The sequence below is a fragment of the Bombina bombina genome, chromosome 3 (assembly GCF_027579735.1).
Source record: "Bombina bombina isolate aBomBom1 chromosome 3, aBomBom1.pri, whole genome shotgun sequence".
In the NCBI taxonomy this organism is placed as follows: domain Eukaryota; kingdom Metazoa; phylum Chordata; class Amphibia; order Anura; family Bombinatoridae; genus Bombina; species Bombina bombina.
Window position 1 is genome coordinate 322,457,615 of NC_069501.1, and position 25,667 is coordinate 322,483,281.

Consider the following 25,667-nt stretch of genomic DNA (forward strand, 5'->3'; position numbering starts at 1 on the left):
AACTACAGGAGATTTAAAGACCTTGTCTAAACGTTTAGATTTAGTATCAAGAGGACCAGAATCCTCAATTTCTAATGCAATTAGGACTTCTTTAATTAAAGAACGAATAGATTCCATTTTAAATAAATATGAAGATTTATCAGCATCAACCTCTGAAACAGAATCCTCTGAACCAGAAGAATCATTAGAATCAGAATGATGATGTTCATTTAAAAATTCATCTGGATAAAGAGAAGTTTTAAAAGACTTTTTATGTTTACTAGAAGGAGGAATAACAGACATAGCCTTCTTAATGGATTCAGAAACAAAATCTCTTATGTTATCAGGAACACTCTGAACATTAGATGTTGATGGAACTGCAACAGGTAATGGTATTTTACTAAAGGAAACATTTTCTGCATTAACAAGTTTGTCATGACAATTAATACAAACAACAGCTGGAGGAACAGCTACCAAAAGTTTACAGCAGATACACTTAGCTTTGGTAGTTCCAGCACCAGGCAGCGATTTTCCTGAAATATCTTCTGACTCAGATGCAACATGAGACATCTTGCAATATGTAAGAGAAAAAACAACATATAAAGCAAAATTGATCAAATTCCTTAAATGACAGTTTCAGGAATGGGAAAAAATGCCAAAGAACAAGCTTCTAGCAACCAGAAGCAATGAAAAATGAGACTTAAATAATGTGGAGACAAAAGCGACGCCCATATTTTTTTAGCGCCACATAAGACGCCCACATTATTTGGCGCCTAAATGCTTTTGGCGCCAAAAATAATGCCACATCCGGAACGCCGACATTTTTGGCGCAAAAGAACGTCAAAAAATTACGCAACTTCCGGCGACACGTATGACGCCGGAAACAGAAAAGATTTTTTTTGCGCCAAAAAAGTCTGCGCCAAGAATGACGCAATAAAATGAAGCATTTTCAGCCCCCGCGAACCTAACAGCCCACAGGGAAAAAGTCAAATTTTTTAAAGGGACACTGTACCCAAAAATTTTCTTTCGTGATTCAGATTGAGCATGAAATTTTAAGCAACTTTCTAATTTACTCCTATTATCAAATTTTCTTCATTCTCTTGGTATCTTTATTTGAAATGCAAGAATGTAAGTTTAGATGCTGGCCCATTTTTGGTGAACAACCTGGGTTGTCCTTGCTGATTGGTGGATGAATTCATCCACCAATAAAAAAAGTGCTGTCCAGAGTACTGAATCAAAAAAAAAAGCTTAGATGTCTTCTTTTTCAAATAATGATAGCATGAGAACGAAGAAAAACTGATAATAGGAGTAAATTAGAAAGTTGCTTAAAATTGCATGCTCTATCTGAATTACAAAAGAAAAAATTTGGGTTCAGTGTCCCTTTAAGGTAAGAAAAAATGATTGATTCAAATGCATTATCCCAAATATGAAACTGACTGTCTGAAAATAAGGAATGTTGAACATCCTGAGTCAAGGCAAATAAATGTTTGAATACATATATTTAGAACTTTATAAAAAAGCGCCCAACCATAGCTTAGAGTGTCACAGAAAATAAGATTTACTTACCCCAGGACACTCGTCTACATGTTGTAGAAAGCCAAACCAGTACTGAAACGAAAATCAGCAGAGGTAATGGTATATATATATATAAGAGTATATTGTCGATCTGAAAAGGGAGGTAAGAGATGAATCTCTACGATCGATAACAGAGAACCTATGAAATAGACCCCGTAGAAGGAGATCATTGCATTCAAATAGGCAATACTCTCCTCACATCCCTCTGACATTCACTGCACGCTGAGAGGAAAACCGGGATCCAACCTGCTGTGGAGCGCATATCAACGTAGAATCTAGCACAAACTTACTTCACCACCTCCATAGGAGGCAAAGTTTGTAAAACTGATTTGTGGGTGTGGTGAGGGGTGTATTTATAGGCATTTTGAGGTTTGGGAAACTTTGCCCCTCCTGGTAGGAATGTATATCCCATACGTCACTAGCTCATGGACTCTTGCTAATTACATGAAAGAAATTATTATTTTATAGTGCTTGGTGTTATTATACTGATGCAGATATCACTGATCCTATAACCAGCCCTCCTCTGGCTATACCCATGTGCCAGTGTCACTACTGTATCATTATTTAGTGCTGGTGTTATTATACTGATGCAGATACTACTGATTCTATAACCAGCCCTCCTCTGCCTATACCCATGTGCCAGTGTCACTAATGTGTCATTATTTAGTGCTTGGTGTTATTATACTGATGCAGATACCACTGATCCTATAACCAGCCCTCCTCTGGCTATACCCATGTGCCAGTGTTACTACTGTGTCATTATATAGTGCTGGGTGTTATTATACTGATGCAGATACCACTGATCCTTTAACCAGCCCTCCTCTGGCTATACCCATGTGCCAGTGTCACTACTGTGTCATTATTTAGTGCTTGGTGTTATTATACTGATGCAGATACCACTGATCCTTTATCCAGCCCTCCTCTGGCTATACCCATGTGCCAGTGTCACTACTGTGTCATTATATAGTGCTGGGTGTTATTATACTGATGCAGATATCACTGATCCTATAACCAGCCCTCCTCTGGCTATACCCATGTGCCGGTGTCACTACTGTGTCTTTGTATAGTGCTTGGTGGTGTTATACTGATTCAGATACCCCTGATTCTATAACCAGCCCTCCTCTGGCTATACCCCATGTGCCAGTGTCACTACTGTGTCATTATATAGTGCTGGATGCTATTTTACTGATGCAGATACCACTGATCCTATAACCAGCCCTCCTCTGGCTATACCCATGTGCCAGTGTCACTACTGTGTCATTATTTAGTGCTTGGTGTTATTATACTGATGCAGATACCACTGATCCTATAACCAGCCCTCCTCTGGCTATACCCATGAGCCAGTGTCACTACTGTGTCATTATATAGTGCTGGGTGTTATTATACTGATGCAGATAGCACTGATCCTATAACCAACTCTCCTCTGGCTATACCCATGTGTCAGTATCACTACTGTGTCATTATATAGCACTGGGTGTTAATATACTGATAGAGATATCCACTGACCCTATAACCAGCCCTTGTCTGGCTATACCCATGAGCCAGTGTCACTACTGTATCATTATATAGTGCTGGGTGTTATTATACTGATGCAGATATAACTGATCCTATAACCAGCCCTCCTCTGGCTATACCCATGTGCCAGTGTCACTACTGTGTCATTATATAGTGCTGGGTGTTAATATACTGATGCAGATATAACTGATCCTATAACCAGCCCTCCTCTGGCTATACCAATGTGCCAGTATCACTACTGTGTCTTTGTATAGTGCTGGGTGTTATTATACTGATGCAGATACCACTGATTCCATAACCAGCCTTCCTCTGGCTATTGTCATGTGTCAGTGTCACTACTGTGTCATTATATAGCACTGGGTGTTATTATACTGATGCAGATACCACTGACCCTATAACCAGCCCTTGTCTGGCTATACCCATGTGCCAGTGTCACTACTGTGTCTTTGTATAGAGCTGGGTGTTATTATACAGATGCAGATACACATATATTATTTTACTCAGGCTTTATTTATTCCATAACTTATCACCCAATATCGCTAGCAGTCTCTTGACAAGCCACTACCTTTATTCACACTACTTATTTTTTGTATTCCTATAATTTAATCAGAAAGAAAAGATATACTAAGGTTGTGGCGGACACCTTGCCTATCCCTGCTGTAGACATATTGCCCTCAAAAAGTAACCACACTTTCTTTAAAGAGTATGAGATAGATTGCAATGTTTGCTATCATAAGAACGTGAGGCTATTCCAAAATCTTTATCAAGTAGCAGGTGCAATCTTATAAAATATTCCTCCAGAAAGTCAAAAACTGCCTCCTCTTAACACTTCCTTGATGTTATTTCTCAGATAAATGCTGACTGCTCTACCCAGATTACCGGGGGTGGGGGGTTTGTCTACTTTTAAAGGCTGCCACCAAAGTACAAACTGTCCAGACCAGCACACAAGTGTGTTAATATTGGTATATTTTGACACAGCAATCACTTTTAAAAGGGACACTAAACACATTTTATAAGCATAGTATTGAGGTTATTCCCCAATCCCCTCTAATCATAGACGCCGCCATGATGAAATCTATCTTTCACTGCACTGCTGACCTGTTTGCACATGTGCAGCACCTCTCCCCACTTGCAGTGTAAACTATGTTCCATAATGGCAGCACCCATGATTAGAGAGGAGTGTTTAGTGTCCCTTTAAGCTTAGATGCAGAAAACTTTTAAGGATAATTGGTGGATTATAAGTAGTCCACTCCAAGCAATGGTATTTCAGCCTGTTATGGCTGCTGCCAGGAGACGACACCCAGATGGCTACCTATCTTGATAGAATCCTACAGCCTTTTTGACTCCTCTTCAGTGATTGCTCATCAAGATGGGATTACGGACATAAAGGACACAGATATGATTGTGACACAAAGTCACAAGCATGTACACTCTTATCACACATAATGAGGGTAAAGTCACAGCTGATAAGCAGTTGGCATATTATTGCTATGTGGAACTACATGTTGAGTTTCTGATGTTGTCGTTGGACTAAAGTCTTAAATGGAAATACTTTAGATTAAAAAAAAAACATAATTTATGTAAGAACTTACCTGATAAATTAATTTCTTTCATATTAGCAAGAGTCCATGAGCTAGTGACGTATGGGATATACATTCCTACCAGGAGGGGCAAAGTTTCCCAAACCTCAAAATGCCTATAAATACACCCCTCACCACACCCACAAATCAGTTTAACGAATAGCCAAGAAGTGGGGTGATAAGAAAAAAAGTGCGAAAGCATAAAAAATAAGGAATTGGAATAATTGTGCTTTATACAAAAAAATCATAACCACCACAAAAAGGGTGGGCCTCATGGACTCTTGCTAATATGAAAGAAATGAATTTATCAGGTAAGTTCTTACATAAATTATGTTTTCTTTCATGTAATTAGCAAGAGTCCATGAGCTAGTGACGTATGGGATAATGACTACCCAAGATGTGGATCTTTCCACGCAAGAGTCACTAGAGAGGGAGGGATAAAATAAAGACAGCCAATTCCGCTGAAAATAATCCACACCCAAAATAAAGTTTAAATGATAATAAAAAAATGATAAGCAGAAGATTCAAACTGAAACAGCTGCCTGAAGTACTTTTCTACCAAAAACAGCTTCAGAAGAAGAAAACACATCAAAATGGTAGAATTTAGTAAAAGTATGCAAAGAAGACCAAGTTGCTGCTTTGCAAATCTGGTCAACCGAAGCTTCATTCCTAAACGCCCAGGAAGTAGAAACTGACCTAGTAGAATGAGCTGTAATCCTTTGAGGCGGAGTTTTACCCGACTCGACATAAGCATGATGAATTAAAGATTTCAACCAAGATGCCAAGGAAATGGCAGAAGCCTTCTGACCTTTCCTAGAACCAGAAAAGATAACAAATAGACTAGAAGTCTTTCGGAAATTCTTAGTAGCTTCAACATAATATTTCAAAGCTCTAACCACATCCAAAGAATGCAATGATTTCTCCTTAGAATTCTTAGGATTAGGACATAATGAAGGAACCACAATTTCTCTACTAATGTTAGAATTCACAACCTTAGGTAAGAATTATGAATCACAGAGTCAGAGAAACCTCTTTGACTAAGAATCAAGCATTCAATCTCCATACCTTTAAATTTAAGGATTTGAGATCCTGATGGAAAAAAGGACCTTGCGACAGAAGGTCTGGTCTTAACGGAAGAGTCCACGGTTGGCAAGAGGCCACCCGGACAAGATCCGCATACCAAAACCTGTGAGGCCATGCTGGAGCCACCAGCAGAACAAACGAGCATTCCTTCAGAATCTTGGAGATTACTCTTGGAAGAAGAACTAGAGGCGGAAAGATATAGGCAGGATGATACTTCTAAGGAAGTGACAATGCATCCACTGCTTCCGCTTGAGGATCCCTGGATCTGGACAGATACCTGGGAAGTTTCTTGTTTAGATGAGAGGCCATCAGATCTATTTCTGGAAGTCCCCACATTTGAACAATCTGAAGAAATACCTCTGGGTGAAGAGACCATTCGCCCGGATGTAATGTTTGGCGACTGAGATAATCCGCTTCCCAATTGTCCCAATATACCTGGGATATGAACCGCAGAAATTAGACAGGAGCTGGATTCCGCCCAAACCAGAATTCGAGATACTTCTTTTATAGCCAGAGGACTGTGAGTCCCTCCTTGATGATTGATGTATGCCACAGTAGTGACATTGTCTGTCTGAAAACAAATGAACGATTCTCTCTTTAGAAGAGGCCATGACTGAAGAGCTCTGAAAATTGCACGGAGTTCCAAAATATTGATCGGTAATCTCACCTCCTGAGATTCCCAAACCCCTTGTGCTGTCAGAGACCTCCAAACAGCTCCCCAACCTGTCAGACTTGCATCTGTTGAAATTATAGTCCAGGTCGGAAGAACAAAAGAAGCCCCCTGAACTAAACGATGGTGATCCGTCCACCACGTTAGAGAGTGTCGTACAATCGGTTTTAAAGATATTAATTGAGATATCTTTGTGTAATCCCTGCACCACTGGTTCAGCATACAGAGCTGAAGAGGTCGCATGTGAAAACGAGCAAAGGGGATCGCGTCCGATGCAGCAGTCATAAGACCTAGAATTTCCATGCATAAGGCTACCGAAGGGAATGATTGAGACTGAAGGTTTCGACAAGCTGATATCAATTTTAGACGTCTCTTGTCTGTCAAAGATAGAGTCATGGACACTGAATCTATCTGGAAACCTAAAAAGGTTACCCTTGTCTGAGGAATCAATTAACTTTTTGGTAAATTGATCCTCCAACCATGACCTTGAAGAAACAACACAAGTCGATTCGTATGAGATTCTGCTAAATGTGAAGACTGAGCAAGTACCAAGATATCGTCCAAATAAGGAAATACCACAATACCCTGTTCTCTGATTACAGAGAGAAGGGCACCGAGAACCTTTGTAAAAATTCTTGGAGCTGTTGCTAGGCCAAACGGCAGAGCCACAAACTGGTAATGCTTGTCTAGGAAAGAGAATCTCAGAAACTGATAGTGATCTGGATGAATCGGAATATGCAGATATGCATCCTGTAAATCTATTGTAGACATATAATGTCCTTGCTGAAAAAAAGGCAGGATAGTCCTTACAGTTACCATTTTGAATGTTGGTATCCTTACATAACGATTCAATATTTTTAGATCCAGAACTGGTCTGAAGGAATTCTCCTTCTTTGGTGCAATGAAGAGATTTGAATAAAACCCCAGCCCCTGTTCCAGAACTGGAACTGGCATAATTACTCCAGCCAACTCTAGATCTGAAACACATTTCAGAAATGCTTGAGCCTTCGCTGGATTTACTGGGACACGGGAAAGAAAAAATCTCTTTGCAGGAGGCCTTATCTTGAAACCAATTCTGTACCCTTCTGAAACAATGTTCTGAATCCAAAGATTGTGAACGGAATTGATCCAAATTTCCTTGAAAAAACGTAATCTGCCCCCTACCAGCTGAGCTGGAATGAGGGCCACACCTTCATGTGGACTTAGGAGCTGGCTTTGATTTTCTAAAAGGCTTGGATTTATTCCAAACTGGAGATGGTTTCCAAACTGATACCGCTCCTGAGGATGAAGGATCAGGCTTTTATTCCTTGTTGTGACGAAAGGAACGATTATTAGACCTAAATTTACCTTTAGATTTTTTATCCTGTGGTAAAAAAGTTCCTTTCCCTCCAGTAACAGTTGAGATAATAGAATCCAACTGAGAACCAAATAATTTATTACCCTGGAAAGAAAGGGAAAGCAGAGTAGACTTAGAAGACATATCAGCATTCCAAGTTTTAAGCCATAAAGCTCTTCTAGCTAAAATAGCTAGAGACATATACCTAACATCAACTCTAATGATATCAAAGATGGCATCACAAACAAAATTATTAGCATGTTGAAGAAGAATAATAATGTTATGAGAATTATGATCTGTTACTTGTTGCGCTAAAGCTTCTAACCAAAAAGTTGAAGCTGCAGCAACATCCGCTAAAGATATAGCTGGTCTAAGAAGATTACCTGAACACAAGTAAGCTTTTCTTAGAAAGGATCCAATTTTCCTATCTAAAGGATCCTTAAAGGAAGTACCATCTGCCGTAGGAATAGTAGTACGCTTAGCAAGAGTAGAGACAGCCCCATCAACCTTAGGGATTTTGTCCCAAAACTCCAATCTGTCAGATGGCACAGGATATAATTGCTTAAAACGTTTAGAAGGAGTAAATGAATTACCCAAATTATTCTATTCCCTGGAAATTACTTCAGAAATAGCACCAGGAACAGGAAAAACTTCTGGAATAACTACAGGAGATTTAAAAACCTTATCTAAACGTTTAGATTTAGTATCAAGAGGACCAGAATCCTCAATTTCTAATGCAATTAGGACTTCTCTAAGTAAAGAACGAATAAATTAAATTTTAATTAAATATGAAGATTTATCAGCATCAACCTCTGAGACAGAATCCTCTGAACCAGAAGAACTATTATCAGAATCAGAATGATGATGTTCATTTAAAAATTCATCTGAAAAATGAGAAGTTTTAAAAGTCTTTTTGTGTTTACTAGAAGGAGGAATAACAGACATAGCCTTCTTAATGGATTTAGAAACAAAAAACCCCTTATGTTATCAGAAACACTCTGAGTATTAGATGTTGATGGAACAGCAACAGGTAATGTAACTTTACTAAAGGAAATATTATCTGCATTAATAAGTTTGTCATGACATACAGAACAAACAACAGCTGGAGGAACAGCTACCAAAAGTTTACAGCAGATACACTTAGCTTTGGTAGCTCCAGCATCAGGCAGTGATTTTCCATTAGTATCTTCTGACTCAGTTGCAACGTGGGACATCTTGCAATATGTAATAGAAAAAACAACATATAAAGCAAAATTGATCAAATTCCTTAAATGACCGTTTCAGGAATGGGAAAAAATGCCAGTGAACAAGCTTCTAGCAACCAGAAGCAATAAATAATGAGACTTAAATAAAGTGGAGACAAAAATGACGCCCATGTTTTTTTAGCGCCAAAAAAGCCGCCAACATTATTTGGCGCCTAAATGCTATTGGCGCCAAAAATGACGCCACATCCGGAACGCCGACATTTTTGGCGCGAAAAACGTCAAAAATGACGCAACTTCCGGCAACACGTATGACGCCGGAAACAGAAAAATGTTCGCGCCAAGAAAGTCCGCGCCAAGAATGACGCAATAAAATGAAGCATTTTCAGCCCCCGCAAGCCTAACAGCCCACAGGGAAAAGTCAAATTTTAAGGTAAGATAAAAATTGATATATTCAAATGCATTATCCCAAATATGAAACTGACTGTCTGAAATAAGGAAATGTTGAACATCCTGAGTCAAGGCAAATAAATGTTTGAATACATATATTTAGAACTTTATATAAAAGTGCCCAACCATAGCTTTAGAGTGTCACAGAAAATAAGACTTACTTACCCCAGGACACTCATCTACATGTTGTAGAAAGCCAAACCAGTACTGAAACGAAAATCAGCAGAGGTAATGGTATATATATATATATAAGAGTATATCGTCGATCTGAAAAGGGAGGTAAGAGATGAATCTCTACGACCGATAACAGAGAACCTATGAAATAGACCCCATAGAAGGAGATCATTGAATTCAAATAGGCAATACTCTCCTCACATCCCTCTGACATTCACTGCACGCTGAGAGGAAAACCGGGCTCCAACCTGCTGCGGAGCGCATATCAACGTAGAATCTAGCACAAACTTACTTCACCACCTCCATAGGAGGCAAAGTTTGTAAAACTGATTTGTGGGTGTGGTGAGTGGTGTATTTATAGGCATTTTGAGGTTTGGGAAACTTTGCCCCTCCTGGTAGGAATGTATATCCCATACGTCACTAGCTCATGGACTCTTGCTAATTACATGAAAGAAATTTCTATTTACTGCTTATAGAGACTGTGATGAAGTTAATGAGGCCCCATCTTATTGTGGAACATAAACAAAGGGGAACACAATATTTCAACAACCTCAACAAACTGTTTCTGAGATATATAGATGATTTTATACTTGACAAGGTACTGAAATAGACTTGCAAGAATGGGCTGAACAGTTGAATTAAGCTCTTCCAAATTTGCTATTTAAGAAGAACTTTAACAAAGATAAGATTATGGAGTTTTTTTTACTTAAATATTGTTAAGCAAGGGTCGAGACTAGTGACCACCCTGTAAATGAAACTTACTGACAAGAACAACTTCCTGCATGTGAGGTTATCCATCAACAGTACAGTAATAGGATCAACAATCATAAAAGTGGTTTACGGGCTGCAATTAGAGAGGGGTTTTCAGAACAGCCTGCAGTTCTGCACTTTAGGCCATCATGTGACTGATTTAAAAGTATATTATCGATCGTGTCCCCCCTTTACCCTAGGAAAGAGGGAGCGGGAGCCTGGATTCTCTTACAGAAGGAGGCCAGATAGACTTATTTTAGATACGCTGGTACAGAGATAGTGTAATGTTTTCAAGCTCTAACTTACCAATGTTTTTCTTTTTAGCTACTTCTTGCCAGTGCATATTATACACCTGAATTAGTCTTGCAACTTTAAAGCTGTTTAGGATGTCATGTGACAAATTAATCTCTTCCTGTATGTTTGATATTACCGACTTGGATACAGATAGTCGTGTCATAACTTCACCTATTTTTACATATGCTTAGTTTTAAATGCCACTTAGAAGTGCTGCCATACATTTATCGTAGAGACAGCAGATGAATATGAGTTCTTTGTTTATACTTAGGTTATATTCTTATCTATATGAATGACCGCTAGCTGGTCTCTATGCTTAGTAGAACAGCATGGATGCAAATAATTTATTAATATATTATGTACAGCAATCTTATGTGGGATTTTCTAATGAGGGTTTATGTTCAGCTATTGATACTAATATACTACAGTGAAGTAGGTGGAGGTGTTGTCAAGTGGTCTGCTCTGTGATCCATGTGTATTTGTATTTATTATTTGCAGGATGTAATGATTTAATTTAACTCTTCTGTTTATATAAACATGTATTAGTAATTTGGGAGACACGTTACTGTTGTTTTAACATTGAGGTATAGCACCACGCTACTCTGTGGTGGGAAAGAGGTGTGATCACGGTTTTTACCCTCTCCTTGCTGCCGACATATGAGAAGCTGTGTTGTTACTGCCAGGGTATGATAATATTTTCTTACCTGAAACACATTATCTGTTTTTGTACCAATGGCTCTATGGTGCTGATTTTTTCCTTCTTTCACTGCAGATTCCAGATGTGTGAAATGTGGCCAAACATTGTCATCGGAATGAAGGATGTAGGCATGCATGGACAAGTCCGCATCAGAAACCAAATATGCATTTGCCAACTGTGTATTATGATATACTAAAATGGAGAAAGGAAATAAACACTGATAAAATATATGTAAAAAGCAGCCTGAATGATGACCAAAGCAAGACATTCAATGAAGTGTGGCATTCTGTTGTGGATCTCATTTAAGAAGAAACCCTTTCCTACTAAATATTTTCAACATGTTTCACAGAAGTGCTGGCAGAAATATTACATTTTCACAAAAGTTGGACAACAAGGCAACCTAGCACACTTGTACCATTATTCAAAATACTTGGATATCAGGGCTAAATTAAAAAACTAAAATCCTACTTCCCCCCTGTTCTACATGCTTTGGGAGTACGTTAACCACTCCTGTTCACATTGTTCAGTAACCTCTTTCATAGTCAAAATGTACAATATTAAATTATAAATATTCACACAACATGTACGATACTCGCTATGCTACTGCAAACTTCTAGGGGTGAACTATTGCTTCAAAATCCTTGAATAAAAATCTTTTACTATGAAGAACACTTACGTATAAAATGCCCTGCAAATGTATTCAGACCCATAACTAATTCTCACATTTTACCAAACATTTGTCTTGTGTGATACTTTATATGAATACAAACTGTTTCCAGCCACCAATTTCTTAAAAAAATTACCTTTATTCTTTTAGCAGGGTACAAACAAACAGACAACATTTCAAGCCTGCAATAGGCTCTAAGAGTACTACTTTGGAACTATACTTTATATGAAAACATTTAATCTAAAAAATAAAGTGACATTCTTTTTATTTTGAAAAATATTTTTGAAGAAAACTAAAATATGCCGTTTGTAAAAATATTCAACCCCTCTGCTATGAAAGCTTCATGTTTACACTGCTGAAGAAAATTGCCTAATAATCGGCCACTACTATCTTAAAGTAACTACAGTTTTTGCTGTATGAAAGTCACAAACTGTTTGGACATCTCAGTTAGCAATGTTGGATCAATAAACTGGAAGTGGAGGCTAAAACACACCACCAAAGTATTACAGAAAAAAAATATCCTCAAAAAGTAACAAACAAAGGAAAGCTAGGAATAGACCAGTCGCTTTAAAGGAGCTACAGAGGCCAGTGGCTGAGAATGGACTAAATATGCACCAGATAAGAGCTCTGCATCAAACTGGCCAGTATGGAAAGTTGGCAAGAAAGAAGCTAAAAAGGAAATGTATGCTTACCTGATAAATTGATTTCTTCTACGATACGATGAGTCCACGGATTTCATCCTTACTTGTGGGATATTATCCTCCTGCTAACAGGAAGTGGCAAAGAGCACCACAGAAGAGCTGTATATATAGCTCCTCCCTTCCCTTCCACCTCCAGTCATTCGACCGAAGGTTATAGGAAGAGAAAGGAAAAACTAAAAGGTGCAGAGGTGAAGAAGTTGTAAATAATAAAAAAAAAAAATCTGTCTTAAATTGACAGGGAGGGCTGTGGGCTCTTCGTATCGTAGAAGAAATCAATTTATCAGGTAAGCATAAATTTTCTTTTCTTCTACAAGATACGACGAGTCCACGGATTTCATCCATACTTGTGGGATACAATACCAAAGCAACAGGACACGGATGAAAGGGAGGGACAAGACAGAGACCTAAACGGAAGGCACCACTGCTTGAATAAATTTTCTCCCAAAAACAGCCTCAGAAGAAGCAAAAGTATCAAATTTGTAAAATTTGGAAAAAGTGTGAAGGGACGGCCAAGTCGCAGCCTTACAAATCTGTTCAACAGATGCATCGTTTTTAAAAGCCCATGTGGAAGCCACAGCCCTAGTAGAATGAGCCGTAATTCTTTCAGGAGGCTGCTGTCCAGCAGTCTCATATGCCAGACGGATGATACTTCTAAGCCAAAAATAAAGAGAGGTAGCCGTAGCTTTCTGACCCCTACGCTTTCCAGAATGAACAATGAATAATGAAGAAGATTGACGGAAGTCCTTAGTTGCCTGTAAGTAAAACTTTAAGGCACGGAACACATCCAAATTGGGCAACATCCGCTCCTTCTTAGAAGAAGGGTTAGGACATAAGTAAGGAACAACAATTTCCTGATTAATATTCTTATTTGAAACATCCTTAAGAAGAAATCCAGGTTTGGTACGCAACACCACTTTATCAGAATGAAAAATGAGATAAGGCGAATCACACTGTAACGCTGAAAGCTCAGATACTCTTCGAGCAGAAGAAATAGCAACCAAAAATAGAACTTTCCAAGATAATAATTTAATATCTATGGAATGCATGGGTTCAAACGGAACCCCTTGAAGAACACGAAGAACTAAATTCAAACTCCAGGGAGGAGTAATTGGTTTGAAGACAGGCTTAATTCTGGTTAGAGCCGGACAAAAACACTGAACATCTGGTACATCTGCCAAACGTTTGTGAAACAAAATTGACAACACAGAAATTTGTCCCTTTAAGGAACTCACTGATAAGCCTTTCTCCAATCCTTCTTGGAGAAAAGACAGAATCCTAGGAATCCTAACTTTACTCCATGAGTAACCTTTGGATTCACACCAATAAAGATATTTACGCCACATCTTATGATAGATTTTTCTAGTGACAGGCTTTCTGGCCTGTATTAAGGTACTGATAGCCGAATCAGAGAATCCTGGCTTCGATAAAATCAAGCGTTCAATCTCCACGCAGTCAGCTGCAGAGAAATTAGATTTAGATGTTGGAAAGGACCTTGAATGAGAAGGTCCTGTCTCAAAGGAAATTTCCACAGTGGCAGAGAGGACATGTCCACTAGATCCGCATACCAAGTTCTGCGTGGCCACGCAGGCGCTATCAGGATTACTGAAGCTCTCTCCTGTTTTATTCGAGTAATCACGTGTTGAAGAAGAGGAAACGGTGGAAACACATAAGTTAGGCTGAACAACCAAGGCATCTATCAGTTCGGCCTGTGGATCCATCGACCTGGATCCGTATCTTGGAAGCTTGGCATTCTGTCGAGATGCCATCAGATCCAATTCCGGTCTGCCCCATCGGAGAATCAATGAGACAAATACCTCTGAGTGAAGTTCCCACTCCCCCTGATGAAAAGTCTGTCGACTTAGAAAATCCGCTTCCCAGTTCTCTACTCCTGGGATGTAGATTGCTGACAGATGACAAGAGTGGGCCTCTGCCCAATGGATTATCTTGGATACTTCTCTCATCGCTAAGGAGCTCCTTGTTCCCCCTTGATGATTGATATAAGCCACAGTCGTGATGTTGTCCAACTAGAATCTGATGAATCTGGCCAAAGCTAACTGAGGCCACGCTTGAAGCGCATTGAATATTGCCCTCAGTTCCAGAATATTCATTGGAAGAAGAGACTCCACCTGAGTCCAAACATCCTGAGCCTTCAGGGAATTCCAGACCGCACCCCAGCCCAGAAGGCTGGCGTCCGTTGTCACTATTACCCACGTGGGTCTGTGGAAACAACCACCAAGAATCTCTTGATCCAGATTTATCTGAGGAGACAAATTTGCATAGTCCCCATTCCACTGTCTGAGCATGCACAGCTGCAGTGGCCTGAGATGAAAGCGAGCAAACGGAATGATGTCCATTGCCGCAACTATTAATACAATTACCTCCATACACTGAGCCACTGATGGCCGAGGAATGGACTGAAGTGCTCGGCAAGTATTTAGAATCTTTGATTTTCTGACCTCCGTGGCTACCGAGTCTATCAGAGTTCCCAAGAAAGGAACCCTTGTCTGTGGAACAAGTGAACTTCTCTCTATGTTCACCTTCCAACCGTGAGTTCTCAGGAAAGACAAAACTGTGTCCGTGTGAGACTTTGTCAGTTGATATGTTGACGCCTGAATCAGAATATCGTCCAGATAAGGCGCCACTGCTATGCCTCGCGGTCTGAGAACCGCCAAAAGAGACCCTAGAACTTTTGTTAAGATTCTGGGTGCTGTGGCCAACCCGAAGGGAAGAGCCACAAACTGATAATGTTTGTCCAAGAAGGCAAACCTTAGAAACCGATGATGATCCTTGTGGATAGGAATATGAAGGTAAGTATCCTTTAAGTCCACGGTAGTCATATATTGACCCTCCTGGATCATTGGTAAAATTGTTTGTATAGTAATATACTCTGAGAAACTTGTTTAGACCCTTGAGGTCTAAGATGGGTCGGAAAGTTCCCTCTTTTTTGGGAACCACAAATAGATTTGAGTAGAACCCCTGTCCCTGTTCCAATTCTGGAATGGGACAAATTACTCCCATAGTAAAAACATAATTTATGCTTACCTGATAAATTTATTTCTCTTGTAGTGTGTTCAGTCCACGGGTCATCCATTACTTATGGGATATATTCTCCTTCCCAACAGGAAGTTGCAAGAGGATCACCCAAGCAGAGCTGCTATATAGCTCCTCCCCTCACATGTCATATCCAGTCATTCGACCGAAACAAGACGAGAAAGGAGAAACTATAGGGTGCAGTGGTGACTGGAGTTATAATTTAAAATTTAGAACCTGCCTCAAAAAGACAGGGCGGGCCGTGGACTGAACACACTACAAGAGAAATAAATTTATCAGGTAAGCATAAATTATGTTTTCTCTTGTTAAGTGTGTTCAGTCTACGGGTCATCCATTACTTATGGGATACCAATACCAAAGCTAAAGTACACGGATGATGGGAGGGACAAGGCAGGAACATTAAACAGAAGGAACCACTGCCTGTAGAACCTTTCTCCCAAAAACAGCCTACGAAGAAGCAAAAGTGTCAAATTTGTAAAATTTGGAAAAAGTATGAAGTGAAGACCAAGTTGCAGCCTTGCAAATCTGTTCAACAGAGGCCTCATTCTTAAAGGCCCAGGTGGAAGCCACAGCTCTAGTGGAATGAGCTGTAATTTTTTCAGGAGGCTGCTGTCCAGCAGTCTCATAGGCTAAGCGTATTATGCTACGAAGCCAAAAAGAGAGAGAGGTAGCCGAAGCCTTTTGACCTCTCCTCTGTCCAGAGTAAACGACAGAGAAGAAGTTTGTCGAAAATCTTTAGTTGCCTGTAAGTAGAACTTCAGGGCACGGACCACGTCTAGATTATGCAAAAGACATTCCTTCTTTGAAGAAGGATTAGGACATAACGATGGAACAACAATCTCTTGATTGATATTCCTGTTAGAAACAACCTTAGGTAAAAACCCAGGTTTAGTACGCAGGACTACCTTGTCTGAATGAAAGATCAGATAAGGAGAATCACAATGTAAGGCAGATAACTCAGAGACTCTTCGAGCCGAGGAAATAGCCATCAAAAACAGAACTTTCCAAGATAAAAGCTTAATATCAATGGAATGAAGGGGTTCAAACGGAACACCCTGAAGAACTTTAAGAACCAAGTTTAAGCTCCACGGAGGAGCAACAGTTTTAAACACAGGCTTAATCCTAGCCAAAGCCTGACAAAAAGCCTGGACGTCTGGATTCTCTGCCAGACGCTTGTGTAAAAGAATAGACAGAGCAGAAATCTGTCCCTTTAGTGAACTAGCGGATAAGCCCTTTTCTAAACCCTCTTGTAGAAAAGACAATATACTAGGAATCCTAACCTTACTCCATGAGTAACTCTTGGATTCACACCAATATAAATATTTACGCCATATCTTGTGGTAAATTTTTCTGGTAACAGGTTTCCGAGCCTGTATTAATGTATCAATAACCGAATCCGAAAACCCACGCTTTGATAGAATCAAGCGTTCAATTTCCAAGCAGTCAGCCTCAGAGAAATTAGGTTTGGATGGTTGAAAGGACCCTGAATTAGAAAGTCCTGCCTCAGGGGTAGAGACCATGGTGGACAGGACGACATGTCCACTAGGTCTGCATACCAGGTCCTGCGTGGCCACGCAGGCGCTATCAGAATCACCGATGCTCTCTCCTGTTTGATCCTGGCAATCAGTCGAGGTAGCAACGGAAAAGGTGGAAACACATAAGCTATGTTGAAAACCCAAGGGGCTGCTAGTGCATCTACCAGCACCGCACCCGGGTCCCTGGACCTGGATCAGTAACAAGGAAGCTTGGCGTTCTGGCGAGATGCCATGAGATCCAGATCCGGTTTCCCCCAACGACGAATCAGTTGAGCAAATACCTCCGGGTGAAGTTCCCACTCCCCCGGATGAAAGGTCTGGCGACTTAGAAAATCCGCCTCCCAGTTCTCCACGCCTGGGATGTAGATCGCTGACAGGTGGCAAGAGTGAGACTCTGCCCAGCGAATTATCTTCGAGGCTTCCAACATCGCTAGGGAACTCCTGGTTCCCCCTTGATGATTGATGTAAGCCACAGTCGTGATGTTGTCCGACTGAAATCTGATGAACCTCAGTGTTGCTAACTGAGGCCAAGCTAGAAGAGCATTGAATATTGCTCTTAATTCTAGAATGTTTATCGGGAGGAGTCTCTCCTCCTGAGTCCACGATCCCTGAGCCTTCAGGGAGTTCCAGACTGCTCCCCAGCCTAGTAGGCTGGCATCTGTTGTTACAATCGTCCAATCTGGTCTGCGAAAAGTCATTCCTTTGGACAGATGAACCCGTGACAACCACCAGAGAAGAGAATCTCTGGTCTCCTGGTCCAGATTTAGCAAAGGGGAAAGATCTGAGTAATCCCCGTTCCATTTACTTAGCATGCATTGTTGCAGCGGTCTGAGATGTAGGCGCGCAAATGGCACTATGTCCATTGCCGTGACCATTAAGCCGATTACTTCCATGCACTGAGCTACTGATGGGCTTGGAATGGAGTGAAGGACACGGCAAGCATTGAGAATCTTTGATAACCTGGACTCCGTCAGGTAAATCTTCATCTCTACAGAATCTATAAGAGTCCCTAGAAAAGGGACCCTTGTGAGTGGTAACAGAGAACTCTTTTCCATGTTTACTTTCCACCCATGCGACCTCAGAAATGCTAGAACTATCTCTGTATGAGACTTTGCATTTTGAAAACTTGACGCTTGTATCAGAATGTCGTCTAGGTACGGAGCCACCGCTATGCCTCGTGGTCTTAGTACCGCCAGAAGTGAGCCCAGAACCTTTGTAAAAATTCTCGGGCCGTAGCTAACCCGAAGGGAAGAGCTACAAACTGGTAATGCCTGTCTAGAAAGGCAAACCTTAGGTACCGATAATGATCTTTGTGAATCGGTATGTGAAGGTAGGCATCCTTTAAGTCCACTGTGGTCATATATTGACCCTCTTGGATCATGGGTAGGATGGTCCGAATGTTTTCCATCTTGAACGATGGAACCCTTAGGAATTTGTTTAAGATTTTTAAGTCTAAGATTGGTCTGAAGGTTCCCTCTTTCTTGGGAACCACAAACAGATTTGAATAAAACCCTTGCCCCTGTTCCGTTCGCGGAACTGGGTGGATCACTCCCATCACTAAGAGGTCTTGTACACATTGTAGAAATGCCTCTTTCTTTACTAGGTTTGTTGATAACCTTGACAGATGAAACCTCCCTTGTGGAGGAGAAGTTTTGAAATCCAGAAGGTATCCCTGAGATATAATCTCCAACGTCCAGGGATCCTGTACATCTCTTGCCCAAGCCTGGGCGAAGAGAGAAAGTCTGCCCCCCACTAGATCCGTCTCCGGAAAGGGGGCCCTGTCTTCATGCTGTCTTAGGGGCGGAAGTAGGCTTTCTGGCCTGCTTGCCCTTGTTCCATGACTGGTTGCCTTTCCAACCCTGTCTGTAACGAGCAGTAGTTCCTTCCTGTTTTGGAGCGGAGGAAGTTGATGCTGCTCCTGCCTTGAAATTACGAAAGGCACGAAAATTAGACTGTTTGGCCTTTGATTTGGCCCTGTCCTGAGGAAGGGTGTGGCCCTTACCTCCAGTAATGTCAGCAATAATTTCCTTCAAGCCGGGCCCGAATAAGGTCTGCCCTTTGAAAGGAGTGTTTAGTAGCTTAGACTTAGAAGTTACATCTGCTGACCAGGATTTAAGCCATAGCGCTCTGCGCGCCTGTATGGCGAATCCGGAATTCTTAGCCGTAAGTTTGGTTAAATGCACTACGGCATCTGAAACAAACGCATTAGCCAGCTTAAGGGTTCTAATCTTGCTCAAAGATTCATCCAATGGTGCTGTGCGAATCGCCTCTTCCAGAGACTCAAACCAGAATGCCGCTGCAGCAGTGACAGGCGCAATGCATGCAAGAGGCTGTAATATAAAACCTTGTGAACAAACATTTTCTTATGGTAACCCTCTAATTTTTTATCCATTGGATCTGAGAAAGCACAGCTATCCTCCACCGGGATAGTGGTACGCTTGGCTAAAGTAGAAACTGCTCCCTCCACCTTAGGGACCGTCTGCCATAAGTCTCGTGTGGTGGCGTGTATAGGGAACATTTTTCTAAATATCGGAGGAGGGGAAAAAGGCACACCGGGTCTATCCCACTCCTTGCTAATAATCTCTGTAAGCCTCTTTTGTATAGGAAAAACGTCAGTACACACCAGTACCGCATAGTATTTATCCAGCCTACATAATTTCTCTGGGATTGCCACCGTGTCACAATCATTCAGAGCCGCTAACACCTCCCCTAGCAACACGCGGAGGTTCTCAAGCTTAAATTTAAAATTTGAAATTTCTGAATCCGGTCTCCCCGAATCAGAACCGTCACCCACAGAATGAAGCTCTCCGTCCTCATGTTCTGCAAATTGTGACGCAGTATCAGACATGGCTCTCGTGTCATCGGCGCGCTCTGTCCTTAACCCAGAGCTGTCGCGCTTGCCTCTTAACTCGGGCATATTGTATAATACTTCTTTCATAACATTAGCCATATCACGTAAAGTGATTTGCAAGGGCCTTGATGTACTTGGCGCCTCAATCTTACGCACCTCCCGAGCGGGAGACGAAGGTACTGACACGTGAGGAGAGTTAGGCATAACTTCCCCCTCGTTGTCTGGTGATAATTTCTTTATCGGTACAGATTGACTTTTATTCAAAGTAATATCAATACAATTTGGTACACATATTTCTATTGGGCTCCACATCGGCTTTTAAACATAATGAACAAGCAGATTCCTCTGTATCAGACATGTTTAAACAGACTAGCAATGAAGCTAGCAAGCTTGGAAATTACTTTCAATAAGTTTACAAGCAATATAAAAAACGCTGCAGCGCTTTTTTTAAAAAAAACACAGTTGAATAACAAAGAACTAATTCAGTTATAGTCAACAATTCTTTAAATGTATTAATTAGCAGAGGATTGCACCCATTAGCAAAAGGATGATTAACCCCTCAGTACCCAAAAACGGATATCAAATTAAGATTTAACGCTTTTATCACAGTCAAACACACTGTCACAAGTCTGCTGTGACTGATTACCTCCCTCAAAAACGAATTTTGAAGATCCCTGAGCTCTCTGGAGACGTCCTGGATCAAAGAGGAAGAAGCAGGAAGACTGTGCTAGAATTTTAACTGCGCAACAAGGCGCTAAAAAAAGGTCCCTCCCACTCCTATTACAACAGTGGGAGACCTGATATAACGGTTTCTATGCAGAAATATACGTTAGCCATGTGGAAAAAAATCATGCCCAAAAAGATTTATCACCAAAGTACCTCACAAAACGATTAACATGCCAGTAAACGTTTTAAAAAACAACATTTCAGATGCTGTGTAAAGTTATTACTAAGCCTGCTACCAGTCGCTTCTACTGCAGTTAAGGCTCACACATTATATCAGTATTAACAGTATTTTTTCAGTCAAATTCTAGTCCCTAGAAAATAACTCTACTGTGCATACATTTATCAGCCTGATACCAGTCACTACTACTGCATTTAAGGCTGTACTTACATCATACGGGTAACAGCAGTGTTTTCTTAGTCAATTCCATTCCCAGAAAATATTGTACTGCACATACCTCATTTGCGGGAGACCCCGCATGCTATTCCCATTTTCTGAAGTTACCCCACTCCTCAGAATGTCGAGAACAGCCAGTGGATCTTAGTTACGCCTGCTAAGATCATAAAAAACGCAGGCAGTTTCTTCTTCCAAATACTGCCTGAGATAGAAAAAACAGCACACTCCGGTGCCATTTAAAATAACAAACTTTTGATTGAAGAATAATTAAGTAAAAACTCCAACTCCTCTCGCGACCTCCTTCTTTGTTGAGGGTTGCAAGAGAATGACTGGATATGACATGTGAGGGGAGGAGCTATATAGCAGCTCTGCTTGGGTGATCCTCTTGCAACTTCCTGTTGGGAAGGAGAATATATCCCATAAGTAATGGATGACCCGTGGACTGAACACACTTAACAAGAGAATGCCTCTCTTTTTATCTGGTTTGCAGATAATCTTGAAAGATGAAATCTCCCTCTTGGAAGAAAGTCCTTGAATTCCAATTGATAACCGTGGGTCACTATTTCTAGTGCCCAGGGGTCCTGAACATCTCTTGCCGAACAAGAGTCTGCCCCCTACTAGATCCGGTCCCGGATCAGGGGCCGCCCCTTCATGCTGTCTTAGTAGCAGCAGCGGGCTTTTTAGATTGTTTACCTTTATTCCAGTTCTGGTTAGGTCTCCAGACTGACTTGGATTGGGTAAAATTCCCTTCCTGCTTTGTGGAAGAAGAAGCGGGGGGGTCCTCCTTTAAAGTTCCGAAAGGAACGAAAATTATTTTGTTTACCCCTCATCTTAACAGACTTATCCTGAGGTACGGCATGGCCTTTACCCCCTGTAATGTCAGAAATGATTTCCTTCAATTCAGGCCCAAAAAGGGTCTTACCTTTAAAAGGAATAGCTAAAAGCTTAGTTTGTGATGACACATCAGCAGACCAAGATTTGAGCCACAACGCTCTACGTGCTAGAATAGCAAATCCTGCATTTTTTGCTGCTAATTTAGCAATTTGAAAAGCGGCATCAGTAATAAAAGAATTAGCTAGCTTAAGAGCCTTAATTCTATCCAAAATATCATCTAACGGGGTCTCAACCTTAAGAGACTCTTCTAGAGCCTAAAACCAAAAAGCTGCTGCAGTAGTTACTGGAACAATGCAAGCCGTAGGTTGTAAAAGAAAACCCTGATTAATAAATAATTTCTTTAGAAGACCCTCTAATTTTTTATCCATAGGGTCTTTGAAAGCACAACTGTCCTCAATGGGTATAGTTGTACGCTTAGCCAGGGTAGATATTGCTCCCTCTACCTTAGGGACCGTTTGTCACGAGTCCCGAATAGCATCTGATATGGGAAACATTTTCTTAAAACTAGGAGTGGGAGAAAACGGTATACCTGGTCTATCCCATTCCTTTTTTATAATTTCCGAAATTCTCTTAGGAACCGGAAAAACATCAGTGTAAGTAGGTACTTCTAAATATTTATCCATCTTACACAATTTCTCTGGTGGTATTACAATAGGGTCACAATCATCCACCAGATTCGCTAAAACCTCCCAAAGTAATGGGCGGAGGTGTTCAAGCTTAAATTTAAAGGACACAGTGTCCGAATCTGTCTGTGGTAATACATTTCCTGAGTCTGAAATTTCTCCCTCAGACAGCAATTCCCCGACCCCCAACTCAGAACACTGTGAGGGTACATCGGAAATAGCTAATAAAGCATTAGAGGATTCAGTATTTACATTAATACCTGACCTACTGCGTTTACCCTGCAACACTGGTAATACCTCTGTAAGGGTAGTTGACATAACTGCAGCCATCTCCTGCAGAGTAAAAGAATTAGATGCACTAGAGGTACTTGGCGTCGCTTGTGTGGGCGTTAAAGGTTGTGACACTTGGGGAGAATTGGACGGCATATCCTGATTTTCTTCAAACTGAGAATCATCCTTAGACACACTATCTTTACTTAGAAAATGCTCTTTACAGTGTAAGGCCCTTTCAGTACAAGAGGTACACAATGTAAGAGGGGGTTCCACAATGGCACCTAAACACATAGAACACTGAGATTCCTCAATGTCAGACATGCTGAACAGACCAATAAAAATCAAAAAAAGTCATTTAAACACTCTAATAAATGCTTTAAACCGTTTTCAAAAAACGTGTACTGTGCCTTTAAAATATAAAAAGTGAACAATTTTTTTCAAAAGTACGTAAAAACGTTAATTTCTCTTCAAAATTAACACAATCCTAAATAAGGCTTCCAAAAATGATTGCCCCCTAAGTATTACGGGAAGGATTAACTGCTAAACAATATTTATAGCCATATATAATAAGTCAGCACAAAAATACCCTCTGCATCTCGCCGCAGCTCTGCTGTGTGGCCTACCTGCCCCCAGGGTACCTCTAGAAGACTCGACAACAATCCGGAGAGGAAAGAACTCTGTTCAAGCTCCACCGGAGCTAAAGCCTGCTGCCTCCTAGCCAGAATACTGAGAGCGCGAAAATAAGCCCCAACCATCAGGACCGATGACCGAGTAGGCCCAAACAATCGCATGGAGGAGTGGTTAAGCAAACTAGCCATGTGGAATGATTACCCCAAATAACATGTAACGGTCATAATGTAAAACACCACCGTAAACATATAAATCCCCAGTGTCTTATAATGAAAATTGCAGCACATAGCCCTCATTATAAACCTTGCCCAAAATGTCAACAAAAAAATAAAAAATGAACAGGTTTCAGTAACATTCCCCTTGCAAATAGGTCTACTGCTTACCCCTTTCCCTAAAAGGGAATACATTTTCAGCCATTTTCTGACATACCAAGTCTCTTCAGAAAAAAAAGGCTGCACATACCTCAAATGCTGCAGACAGCATGAAACGGTCTCCACACTGAAGATATCTCCTGTATTACCTTCAGATCTGTGGTAACCAACATGGATCTTAGTTACAGCTGCTAAGATCATCAACCTCAGGGCAGAATTCTTCTTCCAAACCCCCCTGAGGAAAACAGTACTCACCGGTACCATTAAAAATAAAAAACTTCTTGATTGAAGAAACTAACACTAACACCTCACTTTTACCTCTTCCTAGTATAATACAGGCAAAGAGAATGACTGGGGGTGGAGGGGAAGGGAGGAGCTATATATACAGCTCTGCTGTGGTGCTCTTTGCCACTTCCTGTTAGCAGGAGGATAATATCCCACAAGTAAGGATGAAATCTGTGGACTTGTCGTATCTTGTAGAAGAAAACTCAAAAGCAGTCAAATAAAAGCACATCTGTTTGCTAAAATAGATGCAACTGATTTGGCAAAGATATTTGAAAAGTTATTTTTTTGTCTCATCAGAGCACAACATTTTTCCAACAGAAATCAAAACAACATGTGTGGCACAAACTAAACACTGCCCATAACTCAAACACTATCTTTACAGTGAAGTATGGTGGTAGCACAATGTTGTGGGGTGATTTTCATTAGCAGGGCCTGGGAATTTTGTATATTTAATTTTCTGATAGTTGGATGATATCATATATAGCAGAGAGGATCAGTTTGGCAAACTTTCAATCATAAATATGTCCAATAGACAAAGTAGTAGACAGTCAAAACTATTACCCAAGGTACAGATATTTGAAGGCACAGATAACTTTATATTTATATAGCCAAAATACATTGGAGGCAGGTTGCAGCTGAGTGTCAGTTATCTGATTAGGTTCTTCCATCTAAAAATTGTAATAGCTTTTGAATATATATGCTGCTTGTATATTGCAGAATGGTGGATAGTGTTTTAATCCCCAGCTACGTGTTCCCTCGTGTCTAGCATTTGTACAGTGTTGTAAGGAAGTTGACCTGTAATGGCATGCACCTTTAACACTGTCTCGTGTTCAATATGTCATTGCCAAAATGTGAATGCTTACATGGCTATGAAAAAGGGTACTAAAACAACCAGTCAGCCAACCTGCTCAAGAATGCAGAGGGCCGATCCTGCAGAGATTTCTTGGTTCAGGTTTAAATAGGAAGAAAAAGAGAGGAAGAAAGAAGGAACTTTGACCTTTCCATTCCATGACGGACAGAACAAAATTGGAAAGGTTATGCACTTGCAGTCACACTTAAGGTGCTTATAAGTGATTGGACATTGGATTGGTAGGGGATCTCAATTGGGAGTATTAGCAAGCATGTGCCAAAATATGTAGCCTAAATCACATCATTAAATTGTGAATAGGATAATTACTTTTTTTTCAATAAATGAACTGAATGTGCTTATGCAGATCAGTAAATATGCACTTAAATAAGTAGCAACTTTAACAAATACAGATGTTTTTATTAGTAATTATCTGCTTCATGAAAGGACAACCAATTTCATGCCATTTGAAATTAACAGTGACTAAGTTATAAACAATAAAATCTTAACAGTA

General features: G+C 40.6%; 1 protein-coding gene across 2 annotated transcripts in view; it reads right to left on the minus strand.

The window, feature by feature from the left end:
• The window catches only part of ASMTL (acetylserotonin O-methyltransferase like), a 365,075-nt gene that overhangs the window by 124,042 nt on the left and 215,366 nt on the right, over positions 1 to 25,667 (minus strand). For both annotated transcript variants that reach the window (XM_053706428.1, XM_053706427.1), the window contains exon 10: positions 11,313 to 11,497. In XM_053706428.1, coding sequence (XP_053562403.1) covers positions 11,313 to 11,497 — 185 coding nt within the window. The remainder of the gene's footprint in view (positions 1 to 11,312; positions 11,498 to 25,667) is intronic.